We start from the raw sequence: 13,587 nt of genomic DNA, 5'->3' as shown, positions 1-13,587 counted from the left end.
ACCACAGTCCCCTGGGACATATGCAACTAGAGCAGGGGAATGTCTCATGCACCACATTATATAAAATGAATTTATTAAATGCAGTTTGTCAAAGCCAACAGTACTTTTGTGAGAATGCATAGTTTGTATATGTTTTCATGATGTTACAATAGTCTCAATTAATAATAATTTGTAGCTTTTCATGTGCCACCACTAAATGACTCTGCTTCAGCGCAGTGTGTCTCAAAATGAAATATTCCCCTTGTATGCAATGTTCCTGGGAAGTTTAAAAAAGATCCATCAATTACTTTTAGAGTTATGGCGTTCATATGACCCAGGGTCTTCTGCAATTTGTCCATCCATCCATCATCTTCCGCTTATCCGAGGTCGGGTTGCGGGGGGCAGTAGTCTCAGCAGGGAAACCCAGACTTCCCTCTCCCCAGCCACTTCATCCAGCTCCTCTGGGGGAATCCCGAGGCATTCCCAGGCCAGCCGAGAGACATCGTCCTTCCCAGTGGGACATGCCCAGAACACCTCCCCAGGGAAACATCCAGGAGGCATCCTAAGTAAATGCCCAAGCCATCATCTGGCTCCTCTCAATGCAGAGGAGCAGCGGCTCTACTCTGAGTCTCTCCCGAATGACCGAGCTCCTCACTCCAAGGGAGCGCCCAGCCATCCTGTGGAGGAAACTCATTTCGGCTGCTTGTATTCGCGATCTCGTTCTTTCGGTCACAACCCATAGCTCATGACCATAGGTCAGGGTAGGAATGTAGATCGACTGGTAAATCGAAAACTTTGCCTTTTGGCTCAGCTCCTTCTTCACCATGACAGACCAGTGCAGTGCCCGCATTACTGCTGATGCCACACTAATCCGCCTGTCGGTCTGATGAGGCCAACAGAACCACATCATCTGCAAAAAGCACAGACTTAATCCTGAGGCTACCAAACGGGACACCCTCAACGCCCTGGCTGTGCCTAGAAATTCTGTCCAAAAAAGTTATGAACAGAATCGGTGCCAAAGGGCAGCCCTGGCGGAGTCCCCACAGGACTCCCCGAGGGACGCGGTCGAATGCCTTCTCCAAGTCTGCAAAGCACATGTAGAGTGGTTGGACAAACTCCCATGAACCCTCCAAGACCCTGCCGAGAGTATAGAGCTGGTCCACTGTTCCATGACCAGGGTGAAAACCACACTGTTCCTCCTGAATCTGAGGTTCGACTATCCAATGGACCCTCCTCTCCAGCACTCCCAAATACACCTTACCAGGGAGGCTGAGGAGTGTGATCCCTCTATAGTTGGAACACACCCTCCCGTCCTCTTTCTTGAAGAGGGGGACCACCACCCCGGTCTGCCAGTCCAGAGGCACTGCTCCCGATGTCCATGCGATGCTGCAGGTGTGCGTCAACCAGGACAGCCCCACAGCATCCAGAGCCTTAAGGAACTCTGGGCGGATCTCATTCACTCCCGGGGTCCGGCCACCGAGGAGCTTTTTAACCACCTCAGCGACCTCCGCCCCAGAAATAGGCGAGTCCACCCCCAAGACCACAATCTCCTTGAAGCCATCCAGAAGTCGTTCTCCATGGTCTCGCTAAACTCCTCCCATACCCGAGTTTTTGCCTCAGCAACTGCAAAAGGCCCAATAGGACTCCTTCTTCAGCTTGATGGCATCCCTCACCGCCCGTGTCCACCAGCAGGTTCAGTGATTACCGCCGCAACAGGCATCGACCACCTTATGGCCACAGCTCCAGTCAGCCGCTTCCACAATGGCGGCGCGGAACATGGCCCATTTGGACTTAATGTCCCCTGTCTCCCCCGGGACATGGGCGAAGTTCTGCAGGAAGTAGGAGTTGAAGCTCCTTCTGACAGGGGATTCTGCCAGATGTTCCCAGCAGACCTGCACTATATGCTTGGGTCTGCCAGGTGGCACACACACACACACACACACACACACACACACACACACATACACACATACACACACACACACACACACACACATACCACCACCACCAGGTGGTGATCGGTTGACAGCTCCTCCCATCTCCTCACCCGAATGTCCAATACATGTGACCGCAAGTCCAATGACATGACCACAAAGTCGATCATTGAACTGCGGCCCAGGGTGTCCTGGTGCCAATTGCACACCCTTATGCTTGAACATGGTGTTCATTACGGATAATTTGTGACGGGCACAGAAGTCCAATAACAAAACACCACTCGGTTTCAAATTGGGGGCTTTGTTCCTCCCAATCACATCCCTCCAGGTCTCACTGTCATTGCCCACGTGAGCATTGAAGTCCCCCAGCAGAACAAGAGAGTCCCCAGGAGGAGCGCTCTCCAACACCCCTTCCAAGGACTCCAAAAAGGGTGGGTATTCTGAACTGCTGCTTGGCACATAAGCGCAAACTACAGTCATTACCCATCCCCCCACCTGAAGGCGAAGGGAGGCTACCCCCTCGTCCACTGTGGTAAACGTCAATGTACAGGCGCCCAGCCAGGGGGCAATAAGTATGCCCACCCCTGCTCGGCGCCTCTCCTCATGAGCAACCCCAGAATGGAAGAGTGTCCAACCCCCCTCAAGGAGACTGGTTCCGGAGCCCAAGCCGTGCGTCGAGGTGAGCCCGACTGTATCTAGTTGGAACCTCACAACCTCGCGGTTCACAACCTCACCAGCTCAGGCTCCTTCCCCGCCAGAGAGGTGACATTCCATGTCCCTAGAGCTAGCTTCTGCAGCCGAGGATCAGACTGCCAAGGTCCCGCCTTTGGCCACTGCCCAACTCACACTGCACCCGACCCCTATGCTCCTCCTACAGGTGGTGAGCCCATTGGAGGGGGGACCCACATGCCTTCTTCGGGCTGTGCCCGACCAGGCCCCATGGATGCAGGCCTGGCCACCAGCCGCTCACCATCGAGCCCCACCCCCAGGCCTGGCTCCGGGGGGGGGGGGGGGCAGTGATCCGTGCCTGGGCAAGGGAGTCCATTTTTTTATTCATCATAAGGGGTCTTTTGAGCCGCACTTCATCTGGTTCCTCACCCAGGACCTGTTTACCTTGGGTGACCCTACCAGGGGCATAAAGCCCCAGGAAACTTCATTGGAACACGCAAACCCCCCCCCATCACAATAAGGTGTCGGCTCCAGGAGACCCAGGGTCTTCTGCAATTTGTCTTTAGTGCAATTTGTCTCAAAAAGATATCAGGTATATAGATCTTCATTCATATAATGTTTTTGTGGTAGTACGATCCATCAAATACTTAGTTATCATGTTCAAAAGTGTCTTCTCCAGTCACCCTTCCCATTGCTGCCACTAAGCAGTGGTGCTTTAATTTTGGTGCAGTCTGCCTTAAAAATGTAACAGTTCCAGATCTTCACCCATTCAATGTGCCTGCAATGTTTGAAAAAGATCAATATTTTTTTAAGTTATCAAACAGGAGGAAGTGCCAGGGACCGCCCTTCTCTTTGATATCTATTTGATATTTGATATTGATATTCTTTTGATATTTTGTGTTTTATTCACATGCAGCTGATTAAGCCGGCTAAACAGAAACGTTGAGGGAGTGGGTCCCCTCAGTATAATTCAAAAAGAAACACAGGATTCCAAATGTAGCTCCCACACCAAAACACACACACACCTGGCCTGAATATTAGAAATGCCTCTAGTGATTAGATTGTGGATCTCTGAAGTAAAACCTTTGCGAGTTACTGAGTCTGCTCATTACGGAGCTGCTGAGTCGCTGGGTTACTGAGAGACTCCTGCTGGTTGATGAACCCTCGCCGGCTTGCTGACCCTCTTTGCTGAGCATGACTTGGATTCATTCCTCGTAATACCTGGGATTGGGCAACATGTTGTTGCTTGTTTTTCCTGCTTGGTCTGCAAATGGAACTCGGCACTCTTTCTTTCCACTATGAATATGAAACAGATATTACTTCAATATCAATTCATTCCAAATTTAATTACTAAATATTTATTACTAGTGGTTAAATATTAGCATATAAATATTAGCATGAAAATAAATATTTTTCTTTTTACAGTATATGGTGAGAGTATCCCTTCCATTCAATCTCTTCCCATTATTGGTTGGCAGAGTCATAAAATCCACCCTCCTTCATACCAGGCACCAGAAGTGCTGCCCCCTGAAAGTGATGATTCAAATATTCAGTTAGAGACCTAAAAACTGACCTTTTTTAGTCAGTTAGTGTGTATTACGACAAACACAATAAAACAAACTCAAGCTCAGAAAAGCAATGGCATTTCAAAGGGGAATCATAAATAAGGGGAATTGAAAATATATTTTCCGATTCTAGAAGGGCACTTGCTGAAAATAAAAATAAAACATTAGTTGGGTGGGTTCAGATCAGCTTGGCAGAAAATATTGAGGGTGCAAGCGAGTAGCGACAGTGACAAAGCAGGGTTCCAACTCCGTTATACATAAAATACAGAAATGTTATGTAGAACTGGCTTTGCATCATTATCTCTGAATTGTGTGCAGTAGGTGAGGCTGTGATTGCCGGTCCACCTATTGGCCAGCAGGCCTGCTCAACTTCAAGTGCAACTTAAATAACGACTTAAATAATAAAGTAGAAACACACTCTCAAGATGTATTCTCTTACTGGTTTATTGGATGTGTGGATTGGATGATGAATATTGTAGCCCTAATACACACATTTTGGCATGTGTGTCAGACGGCATGTCAGGGAAGCCCCTCCTTCAGCAGGTTAGCTGTGTCATCAGAGTGTGAACAGGCTCAGGAGCATGTGGGTCAGACAGCATGTCAGGGAAGCCCCTCCTTCAGCAGGTTAGCTGTGTCATCAGAGTGTGAACAGGCTCAGGAGCATGTGTGTCAGACAGCATGTCAGGGAAGCCCCTCCTTCAGCAGGTTAGCTGTGTGATCAGAGTGTGAACAGGCTCAGGAGCATGTGTGTCAGACAGCATGTCAGGGAAGCCCCTCCTTCAGCAGGTTAGCTGTGTGATCAGAGTGTGAACAGGCTCAGGAGCATGTGGGTCAGACGGCATGTCAGGGAAGCCCCTCCTTCAGCAGGTTAGCTGTGTGAACAGAGTGTGAACAGGCTCAGGAGCATGTGGGTCAGACGGCATGTCAGGGAAGCCCCTCCTTCAGCAGGTTAGCTGTGTGATCAGAGTGTGAACAGGCTCAGGAGCATGTGGGTCAGACGTTTTGTGTTTTGACATGTCCACCGCCTGCCAGATAAATGACAGTTTTTTTCATGTGCTACTTATCCAGTCTTAAACAGTTCTTAGATATTTCTGCTCATTTATTCAGCTAAAGCAGCCCTGTTTTTATCTGGACTCAGTGGGACAGTTACAGAGGAATTTTAGTAGACGACAAATTCTAACTTTAGCTGGACTAGTACTGTATGATGTGTCTAACAAACAATTGCAACAGTTTTAAAAAATTCTACTGTCTGACCACTGCAATCCACAACAGTTTACAGATTCACTTGTCAGGTGTGCAATGATAAATTAGGTAGAATGAGAGAGAATACAAGATGGGGCAAACTGGGGAAATGTCATACAAATGCTTACATATGTACATCTACTTGTTCAAATAACCACTTAGCTGTGTGAACACACCAACAAAAACACAGTTTTCCAGTAAAGTTGACGGAAACCACAGGTGTAACAGTTGCACACTTCTCACCATCTCTGTAAGCTCACCTTGTCCGGATTTTGTTACATTTTCTTAATGATGTAATTTTATTTTTTATAATGTAATGCATTAACCATCAATATTTTCTAAGAAATTATGGTGCTTTTGTGATCTGACCAATAATAGGGCCAGCAGCAGGCATTGACAATAAAAGTAGCACCCTGGGGTCCGCGTCCCAAAAGCTCTCATTGGTCACTTACACAGTTCGAAGCGATGAGTTGCATGGTTCCATTCCTGTAAGCTGAGCTGAGTTGCAAGGTTCCAGCCCTGTAACTTGCTAAGGTTGTTAGCAACTCTGCTTTTAGGAAACGTATCCCTGGCTCAGAAGATACGTGGCTGTGAGTTTGCTGTTCCCATGAAGAACACAGAAGATGTGCCTGGTTTAGAAAGCATCTCAACAGTGCAGTGGCACCAAAACTATATTGGCCTGACCATTATGCACTGAGCTGCAGGGCTACTCTCTCACAAGATAAATTAAAAAGTCTGCATCGATTTTAGTCAACATTTGCAAAACAAGAGTGTCTAGTGGTCAAAATTAAACCACATCCTGCCGTCTCTGTAGTGCAGGCTTTTTCCAAGGCAAATTTTACTTGTACATCACACATACACACACACACACACAAACACACACAGTCCCTGGCAATTAATCAATCATTGTTCTTCTGCTTTTGGGGCCTGGATGCACATCTAGCTTGTATATAACGGCAAATTAACATAAATGAGGTAACTGGAGCCTGGATTTTCCATTCATGGGAGCCATAGTGATAAAGTTCACAGAACCTGTTTGGCTATGGAATACATGCAATTACTTTAACCTGGCTTGTGAAAATTCCCCCCCCGGTGTTACCATGAAAAAACTATGTATTCTTTCATGAGGATATTTTGAATGTTTAAAATCGTCACACATAAGTCTTGCCCACACGTCTCTGCACGTCCTGCCCAGTAGATCCCTGCATTCAGAAAGCTGCCAGTAAGACATGCAGAGCACCAGACCTCCTGACAGAATCGTCAGTCCGTGCTGTGAATTACAGGCCTGTAATTCAGGCTAATAACAGCCTAACCACCCTGACTCACAGCTCAGCGATACTAACCAGACCCTGCTTCATACCACCGCTTAGTCACAGGTAAACTAGACTGGCAAGGAAACAAACCGGCTCCGCTTCAAGTCTTCAGCTTAAGTACAACAAGAAAGTTACTGTGTTTTCTCTTCTTTTTTTGTTTGTTTTAAATGACCTGTATTTCTCTAAAACTTACATTTTCACATTAATTCATTGTTATGATTTACATATGGACATGATATGTATCCAATACCGATAAGTTTCCAATTTTTTATAGTTATCGTGCTCAAATAATATTACATAACATAATTTTACTTATCAGCTGACAGAAACCCCCTTTTCCTGCCATTTCTGTAATACATCATTTGCTTTAATATTATGATGAATGCGTTTTTTTTGTTTATTTTTTTTATTCTGTTAACAAAGCAATTCCGAAATTTTTCTCTTTATTAATATGTCTTACAGACACTGTTTTCAAACCTTCCATTTGGTTATTCCAGTAAGCAGCTTCTTGGAGGACTTTGGTCTGCAATGTTTAGGCTAAAACGCTTCCATGACCCCTGCAGAATGTCGCCTCCTGACTCTAGTCTCCACTGCAAACAACTGAAGCAGCTTTGTAACATTAGACATGATTGACACAGCGGTAATTTTCATGTCATCTGTAGCCTCTGAGTTACTGAACCATACATTTTTGAAGTTTTTTGTGATTTTTTTTTTTGACAGACTGTCAAGATCCGAAACCCCTTGGGATTCACTACTTATGATTTTTGACAGCTTTGTTGTCAAATGCACTCGTTAAAAATAGATTGATTAAGATTTCATTGGGATCTCAAGGGTTCTGGTTGATAATTGTTTTGATTTTAATAATTTTTACAACAGTTTTCATTAACATTATCAAAAATATTTTTTGTTGTCATTTTCATGGTTTTGTACGTCCATATCGTAATATACTCACAATTCACAGTGAATGTGATGCAGATTCTCCACTAGCATGCCGGACTGTAACTGAGACACCAAACCGATGTGACATCATCAGACAAGCTGCCTGTCCTGGGAAAATGCTTTACAAGGCAGAAACGAGGTTTTTGGTGAGTAAATGCAAAAGGAAAAAATCTGGATGGCAAATTAATCTTGTCCATTTAGCCATGAAATGTGCTTTCATAGGGAGGTATATGGGTACTGGGCAAAAGCAACAGATCGGGGATTTTGATTATATCATTATTGACTATATTTATTATTCTTTAAGTGTTGATATTTAATATTGAGTTGAATATTTAATAGTGAGTGAAATCAGTTGAATTCAAATTGTAAGTAACTATAGAGCATTTGTTACTGACACTATTTTCATTTCATACTGTTGACTAGGGCGTCTATAATGTTTGCATCCAACTGTTATGTTGATGAGAAAAAAGTGATGCTAACAATGCAATAGAAGCTGCAGTGTTGCTGCGGTTCCTGCATCCTCTGTGTGGTGTCTGCTTCGGAAGGCTAGGCCTCTGTCACCGGGTCACATCTCACGGCTGGCAGAGTGACGTGACTGCTGGGTCCCTCAAAGAGACTCTAAACCCACCAAAGGTCGCAGACACAAAGATGACCCTGCTTCCTGATTGGATAAAATCACCTGCAAAATTAAGATGTAAAATGTCATGTAGATGTGACACTTCTACACACTCCAGGGTGGGCATTTCCTTTTGAAGACTCTGGTCACTATTACCTTCTAATCTCATGGCTAAATGATCTTGGACCGCGACTTACAGCCCATGGCTATCAGAGATACATCAGGCCTTTTCCAGCGGCCTACAGCCCATGGCTATCAGAGAGACATCAGGCCTTTTCCAGCGGCCTACAGCCCACGGCTATCAGAGTGACATCAGGCCTTTTCCAGCGGCCTACAGCCTACGGCAATCAGAGAGACATCAGGCCTTTTTCAGCGGCCTACAGCCCACGGCTATCAGAGAGACATCAGGCCTTTTCCAGCGGCCTACAGCCCATGGCTCTGAGAGAGACATCAGACCTCTTCTAGCTTGGGTGCAGATTCGGTTTAACTTGGCATGCAGGTGGAAGGTGGCATTAGTCAGTTGAACCCAATGACTGACAGTTTTATTTAACAACTTAAATAAGACACAGCACCTACACATTTGAAAATCCTTCGGACATAAGCACAGTTTATGCAGCTAGCCACAGGAAAGAAAAAGAGAGAATAGTCCAGGCTTCTATCTTCCACACTCTGCAGGCCGGGATCCCTTAAATCCACGGCCTCTATGCTTCAGCTACAGACCTGGGTTCCAGGTGCGAGAGATCTTCCCGCAGTTGGAGATGTTGATGCCGAAGTTTAATGCAAGACCTTCAACAGGTTGCTTCTTACATTATCACCATGGTGACAGGACCAGTGTAAACAACAAAGGCTAAATAGGTGTTGTTCACAGAAGAACATCAGTTCCATCATTTTAGTGTCCCTGCACAGTGACTTCTATAAAAGCGACACCGTGGTGTTATTCTAGCTGCCCTGCAGGACACAGTGCATTCTGGGTAAAGGACATTTCCAAGCATACGGCCATGCTGGGCTGGTCTTCCCTGTTTCTGTCTCCATGCCCAAAGTACCCCACCTGAGCTCACAATATCCAGTCTTCTGTTCCAGGTCTGGGTCGATTCATTTGGAGGCCTGGAGGCCCTTGTCCTTCCACAGACGGCCCTCTGTGTGTGTGTGTGTGTGTGTGGGGGGGGGGTGGGGGGGGGGGGCGCACAGTCCTCCATTCAGCCCTTCCAGCTTAGTCCTGTTCTGCTCCGGGATCGGCACTGGTTCTGCTATAGGAGGAGGGCAGAGCTCGTGGAGGAGGTGTAAGGTGTTGGAGGTGAGGGCTGTCCCCTCCACGCCTTTCGCTGCCTGTACTGGAAGAGGATGGGGGCAGCGGAGGGGGGAGGCATGCTGGAGGAGCGGAGGGGGGCGAGGTCCCGGCCCTGGGGCAGGGGGACCTCAGGCTCTGGATCCGTCGGCACTCCTGGCAGATACGAATGTGTGGACAGCTCCGCTGGGGGGCTAGCAGGGCCGTGGGGGTGCTTTTGGCCCCTGTGTGATCCTCTAGCAGACACTGTGGCCCCGGGCCTATAGCTGGGGCCCCACCCGGTGCCAGTGGTGCAGTACCACTGTACAGTTTGCCATTGCTCAGCCGCAGGTCCCTCACAAGTCGCAGCGGGCGCGGGGCACTGAGGGAGAGGCGGGCAGGATGGCGGGGCCCCCGGGGACCCAGCAGGTGGCGCCGTCGCTTGGGACGAGAACTCTTTTTACAGGAGATGGCACTATGAAGCTCGCTTATCATCTCCAGGCAGACAGACACCTGAGGAAGAGAAAGAAGAGAATGGAAGAAAGAAAAGAAAAAAACAGGAAAACATAAAAAGAGACGCAAAGGAAATACAAGGTGACAAAGAGCACTGCATCAGAGCAGAACAGGAATAACAAAGAGCACTGCATCAGAGCAGAACAGGAATGACAAAGAGCACTGCATCAGAGTAGAACAGGAATGAAAGAAAGAAAAGATTAAAAACGAAAAATAAAAAGAAGCAAAAGAAATTCCAGGTCACAAAGGGCACTACATCAGTGCAGAACAGGAATGACAAAGAGCACTGCATCAGAGCAGAACAGGACTGACAAAGAGCACTGCATTGGGGCAAAACAGGAATGACAAAGAGCAGTGCATCTGAGCTGAATAGCAATAGCAAAGAGCACTGCATCTAAGCTGAATAGGAATGTAAAAGAGCACTGCATCTAAGCTGAATAGGAATGGCAAAGAGCACTGCATCAGTGCAGAATAGGAATGACAAAGAGCACTGCATCAGAACAGATCTAGAATGAAACCAGGAATACAGGATGACATAGTGCACTGTTTCAGTGCAGAACAGATGATGTTCACTTGAAACTGGAATTTAGACATCAAAGAAGGTTACCTGTGCACCAATAAGCAGAAATCACTCTAATCTTACATTAAAAGAAATTTTCTGCTCCCCACGCTCTCCTAAAGCATCGTACAAGTTGCATGTATACTGACCTTCTCCAGGAGCACATACATAATGCAAAGGTTCATGTTAAGGTGACATTATGTGTGCGTGTGTGTGTGTGTGGGGGGGGGGGTTAACTTTGCAAAGAATGGTTGGCGTGGAAAAGAAAAAACATAAAGACTTGAAGAACAACCTAAAATTATAACGAGCAAGCATGGCAGTGCCCTGGGACTGAGCAGGAGAAGCGTGATTATAGTCTGGGAAGCAATAGGAGATACTGACTGCTGGCTGTCACTTTTAAGGAGTGTAATTCCATAACATTTCAGCTTAAGGTCTGCTCCTTAGCTATTATCAAACTGTCACCAATCATTTGATCTTACATCAATTAAGAAAACAATTCACTTGTGGTCAAATTTAGAAATGTATTACAAAGATATCTTACTCAGAACCTATTTACTAAAAATTTTATTTACTAAAGAGCTTATTTTAGTTTCAAATCACCTGCAACTAAAAAACTATGTATTATACTTATACTATATAAATGGGTTATTCATAAGCCTTAAAGGTCTGTTCCTCAGCGAATGAACTATTAGCGATCATTTAATAATATATAAATACATAAAAAGACTCACTCACAATCAAAAGTAGAAACGTAATACAAAGATACCTTGCTCCTGAAAGGACAGCACCTTAAACTAAAGTTTACCCATAATTCTGTGGCCACTGGCAGGATTCTTGCACATCTGTTTCTACACACACTGTCCAATATCAGCCAAGGAATCACATGGATAATACCGCTTACTTTATAAGATGGCATCTTATCATAACAAACAGAGTGAATTAAGTTTACGATTTACACCACAGCTCACTGCAGCCAATACCCTTGTGTATGTTTTAAAATGCAGCCTTTCAGCTACGTAAAGGAGAATGAATCAATTTTTAAAAAGGTTTAGTACAACTTTTGAGTGCTGAAAGGTAGACTGACAAGCTACAGTATCCCTTAAAGACGACTATAATGCAGGATTACTGTAGGAAAACCCTCATTTATGTGTGATGTACCTCTGAAGTAGTGATGTGACTGTTATGATCTGGGGAAAAAGGTGCCGATGAAAAAGCTGATATTCAGCTGGATTATCTGATTATCAGAGACAAAGTTCCAAGTTAAATCCTGTTCATATTTGAAAGCAGGAAACCACCAAATATGGAACTTTTACTGAGAGTGGAATCCTCAGATAGAGAGAGCACTGCATTACAAACATGCTGAGGCAACGGACAAGAGGGTGGCTTCCAGGACAGTGTTGCACAGACAAGCACAAGCCTGGAGCTAAGTAGACGATCTCCAGATGAACCTACAGTACTGCGGTTAGCCTCCGGCTTCCATGCTGGCAGCGGTTAGGCCGTACCTCGTCCTTCTCAGCCGAGCGCCGCGTTGACCAGACAAACTCCATGATGGCCACAAACACGGCGATGATCAGGCCACAGATAAGCACCACGAATATGCCCCCGATGTTCTCCATGCCCAGTCCTGTGCGAGATATCATGTCAGTCACTCAAACAGAAATGCAGTAGATGGCTTGACACTGTTCCTAGACATTCTTCTTTGAGCTCTACTGCTTTGCTGAGGGACACGAACCTGTTGCCCGGTGGTCCTCCTCCTTTGGGCACTGCCCACCCTCCCACCAGCGCCGCTTCAAGATCTCCAGACGATTATTCTCCTGAAGCTGTAGGATGGCCAAAGTGATCTCATCTCTGAATGGAGAACCTACAACAAAGAGGGAAAGAAAGGAATGTGATGGATGCCACATGTGGATATTTGTGTATTGCTGTCCCTCCACTGAGAGGCCAAAGTCAGCCCTTCAGAGAGGGGGAGGTCATTCGACATGAAGCTGTAGATTACAGGCATCCCAATGAGGTGCCAGCGGCTCCCCCCCCCCTACCCAGTGGCATGCCGATGCCGTATCCCTTGGTGTCTAACAGGCCTCCGATTTGCGTGAGGTTGCAGTTCAGCCGCCGGTGGTACTCGTTCATGGTGCTCTCCAGCAGGAAGGCATATTTGGAGTTGAGAACACGGGCGACACCCTCTTCAGTGCTCTTCACAAATACGCTGGGCTGCTTTGAGTACATGTAGTTCCACATGCGCTGATAGGTCTGGTACCGCGAGTTCTGTCGGGTCAGATGGGCATACCAAAGCTGAATTTTCACAATAGCTGAGCTATTCACAAACAGCTTCCTCAAACCACCGCACCGCCTTTTCTGTAATCTCTTACCAGGTTCACATATCTCATGGCTCCAGACATTTAGAGATGAGATGATATAGCTCATGTAAACTTCTGAAAAAAACTACTAAACTCATGCATAACATTGACAATTACAAACTTGTCAACAAACTAATACAGGATGGGCAGTGTGGGCATTTAGACAAAGACTGTTGCCTCTTGTTTCAAGAATTATGAGTTCAGTGTGCAGCCTAGTCTGCAATCAATATGGATAATATGGCATAATCGAGTGATGCCCCGATTTATCTTCAGTATTCAAGGTAGAAATTCATTGAGAGAAATTCATTGAGAGTCTGGAGAAATAATCCAGACAGAGAACTAAAGAACAGCACACATGTGGGTTTATGGGTATTACGGGCCTTACAGTCATCATGGGCATCATGGCCTTCTGGGCATCACGGCCTTACAGGCATTACATGCATCACGGGCTGCACATCGCTCCAAATATATGACATTAAATCTCAGAAAAAAAACTACTATAAAAAAAATGAAATGACGCGTAGGTGGATCTCAAATTCATGGTGGTTACTATAAGAGTTAAAAGGCAGGAAGTAATGTATGATTGGGTAATCATGTCTAAGAAAGGGGGGTTTGAATACATATGTTCACTGAATGCTCT

General features: G+C 46.0%; 1 protein-coding gene across 4 annotated transcripts in view; it reads right to left on the bottom strand.

The window, feature by feature from the left end:
- Window positions 1-9,421: 9,421 nt before the first annotated feature.
- LOC125719424 (glutamate receptor ionotropic, kainate 5-like) overlaps window positions 9,422-13,587 on the bottom strand; it is a 38,681-nt gene continuing 34,515 nt past the window's right edge. For all 4 annotated transcript variants that reach the window (XM_048994173.1, XM_048994175.1, XM_048994174.1 and 1 more), the window contains 4 exons: window positions 12,630-12,855; window positions 12,326-12,454; window positions 12,096-12,217; window positions 9,422-10,034 (listed from right to left, as the gene is read on the bottom strand). In XM_048994173.1, the coding sequence (XP_048850130.1) occupies window positions 9,468-10,034; window positions 12,096-12,217; window positions 12,326-12,454; window positions 12,630-12,855 (1,044 nt within the window). In that variant the 3' untranslated portion in view covers window positions 9,422-9,467. The remainder of the gene's footprint in view (window positions 10,035-12,095; window positions 12,218-12,325; window positions 12,455-12,629; window positions 12,856-13,587) is intronic.

Source organism: Brienomyrus brachyistius, chromosome 23 (assembly GCF_023856365.1).
Source record: "Brienomyrus brachyistius isolate T26 chromosome 23, BBRACH_0.4, whole genome shotgun sequence".
NCBI lineage: Eukaryota > Metazoa > Chordata > Actinopteri > Osteoglossiformes > Mormyridae > Brienomyrus > Brienomyrus brachyistius.
The sequence above is the reverse complement of the archived record's forward strand: the minus strand, read 5'-3'. Positions and strand labels throughout refer to the sequence as shown.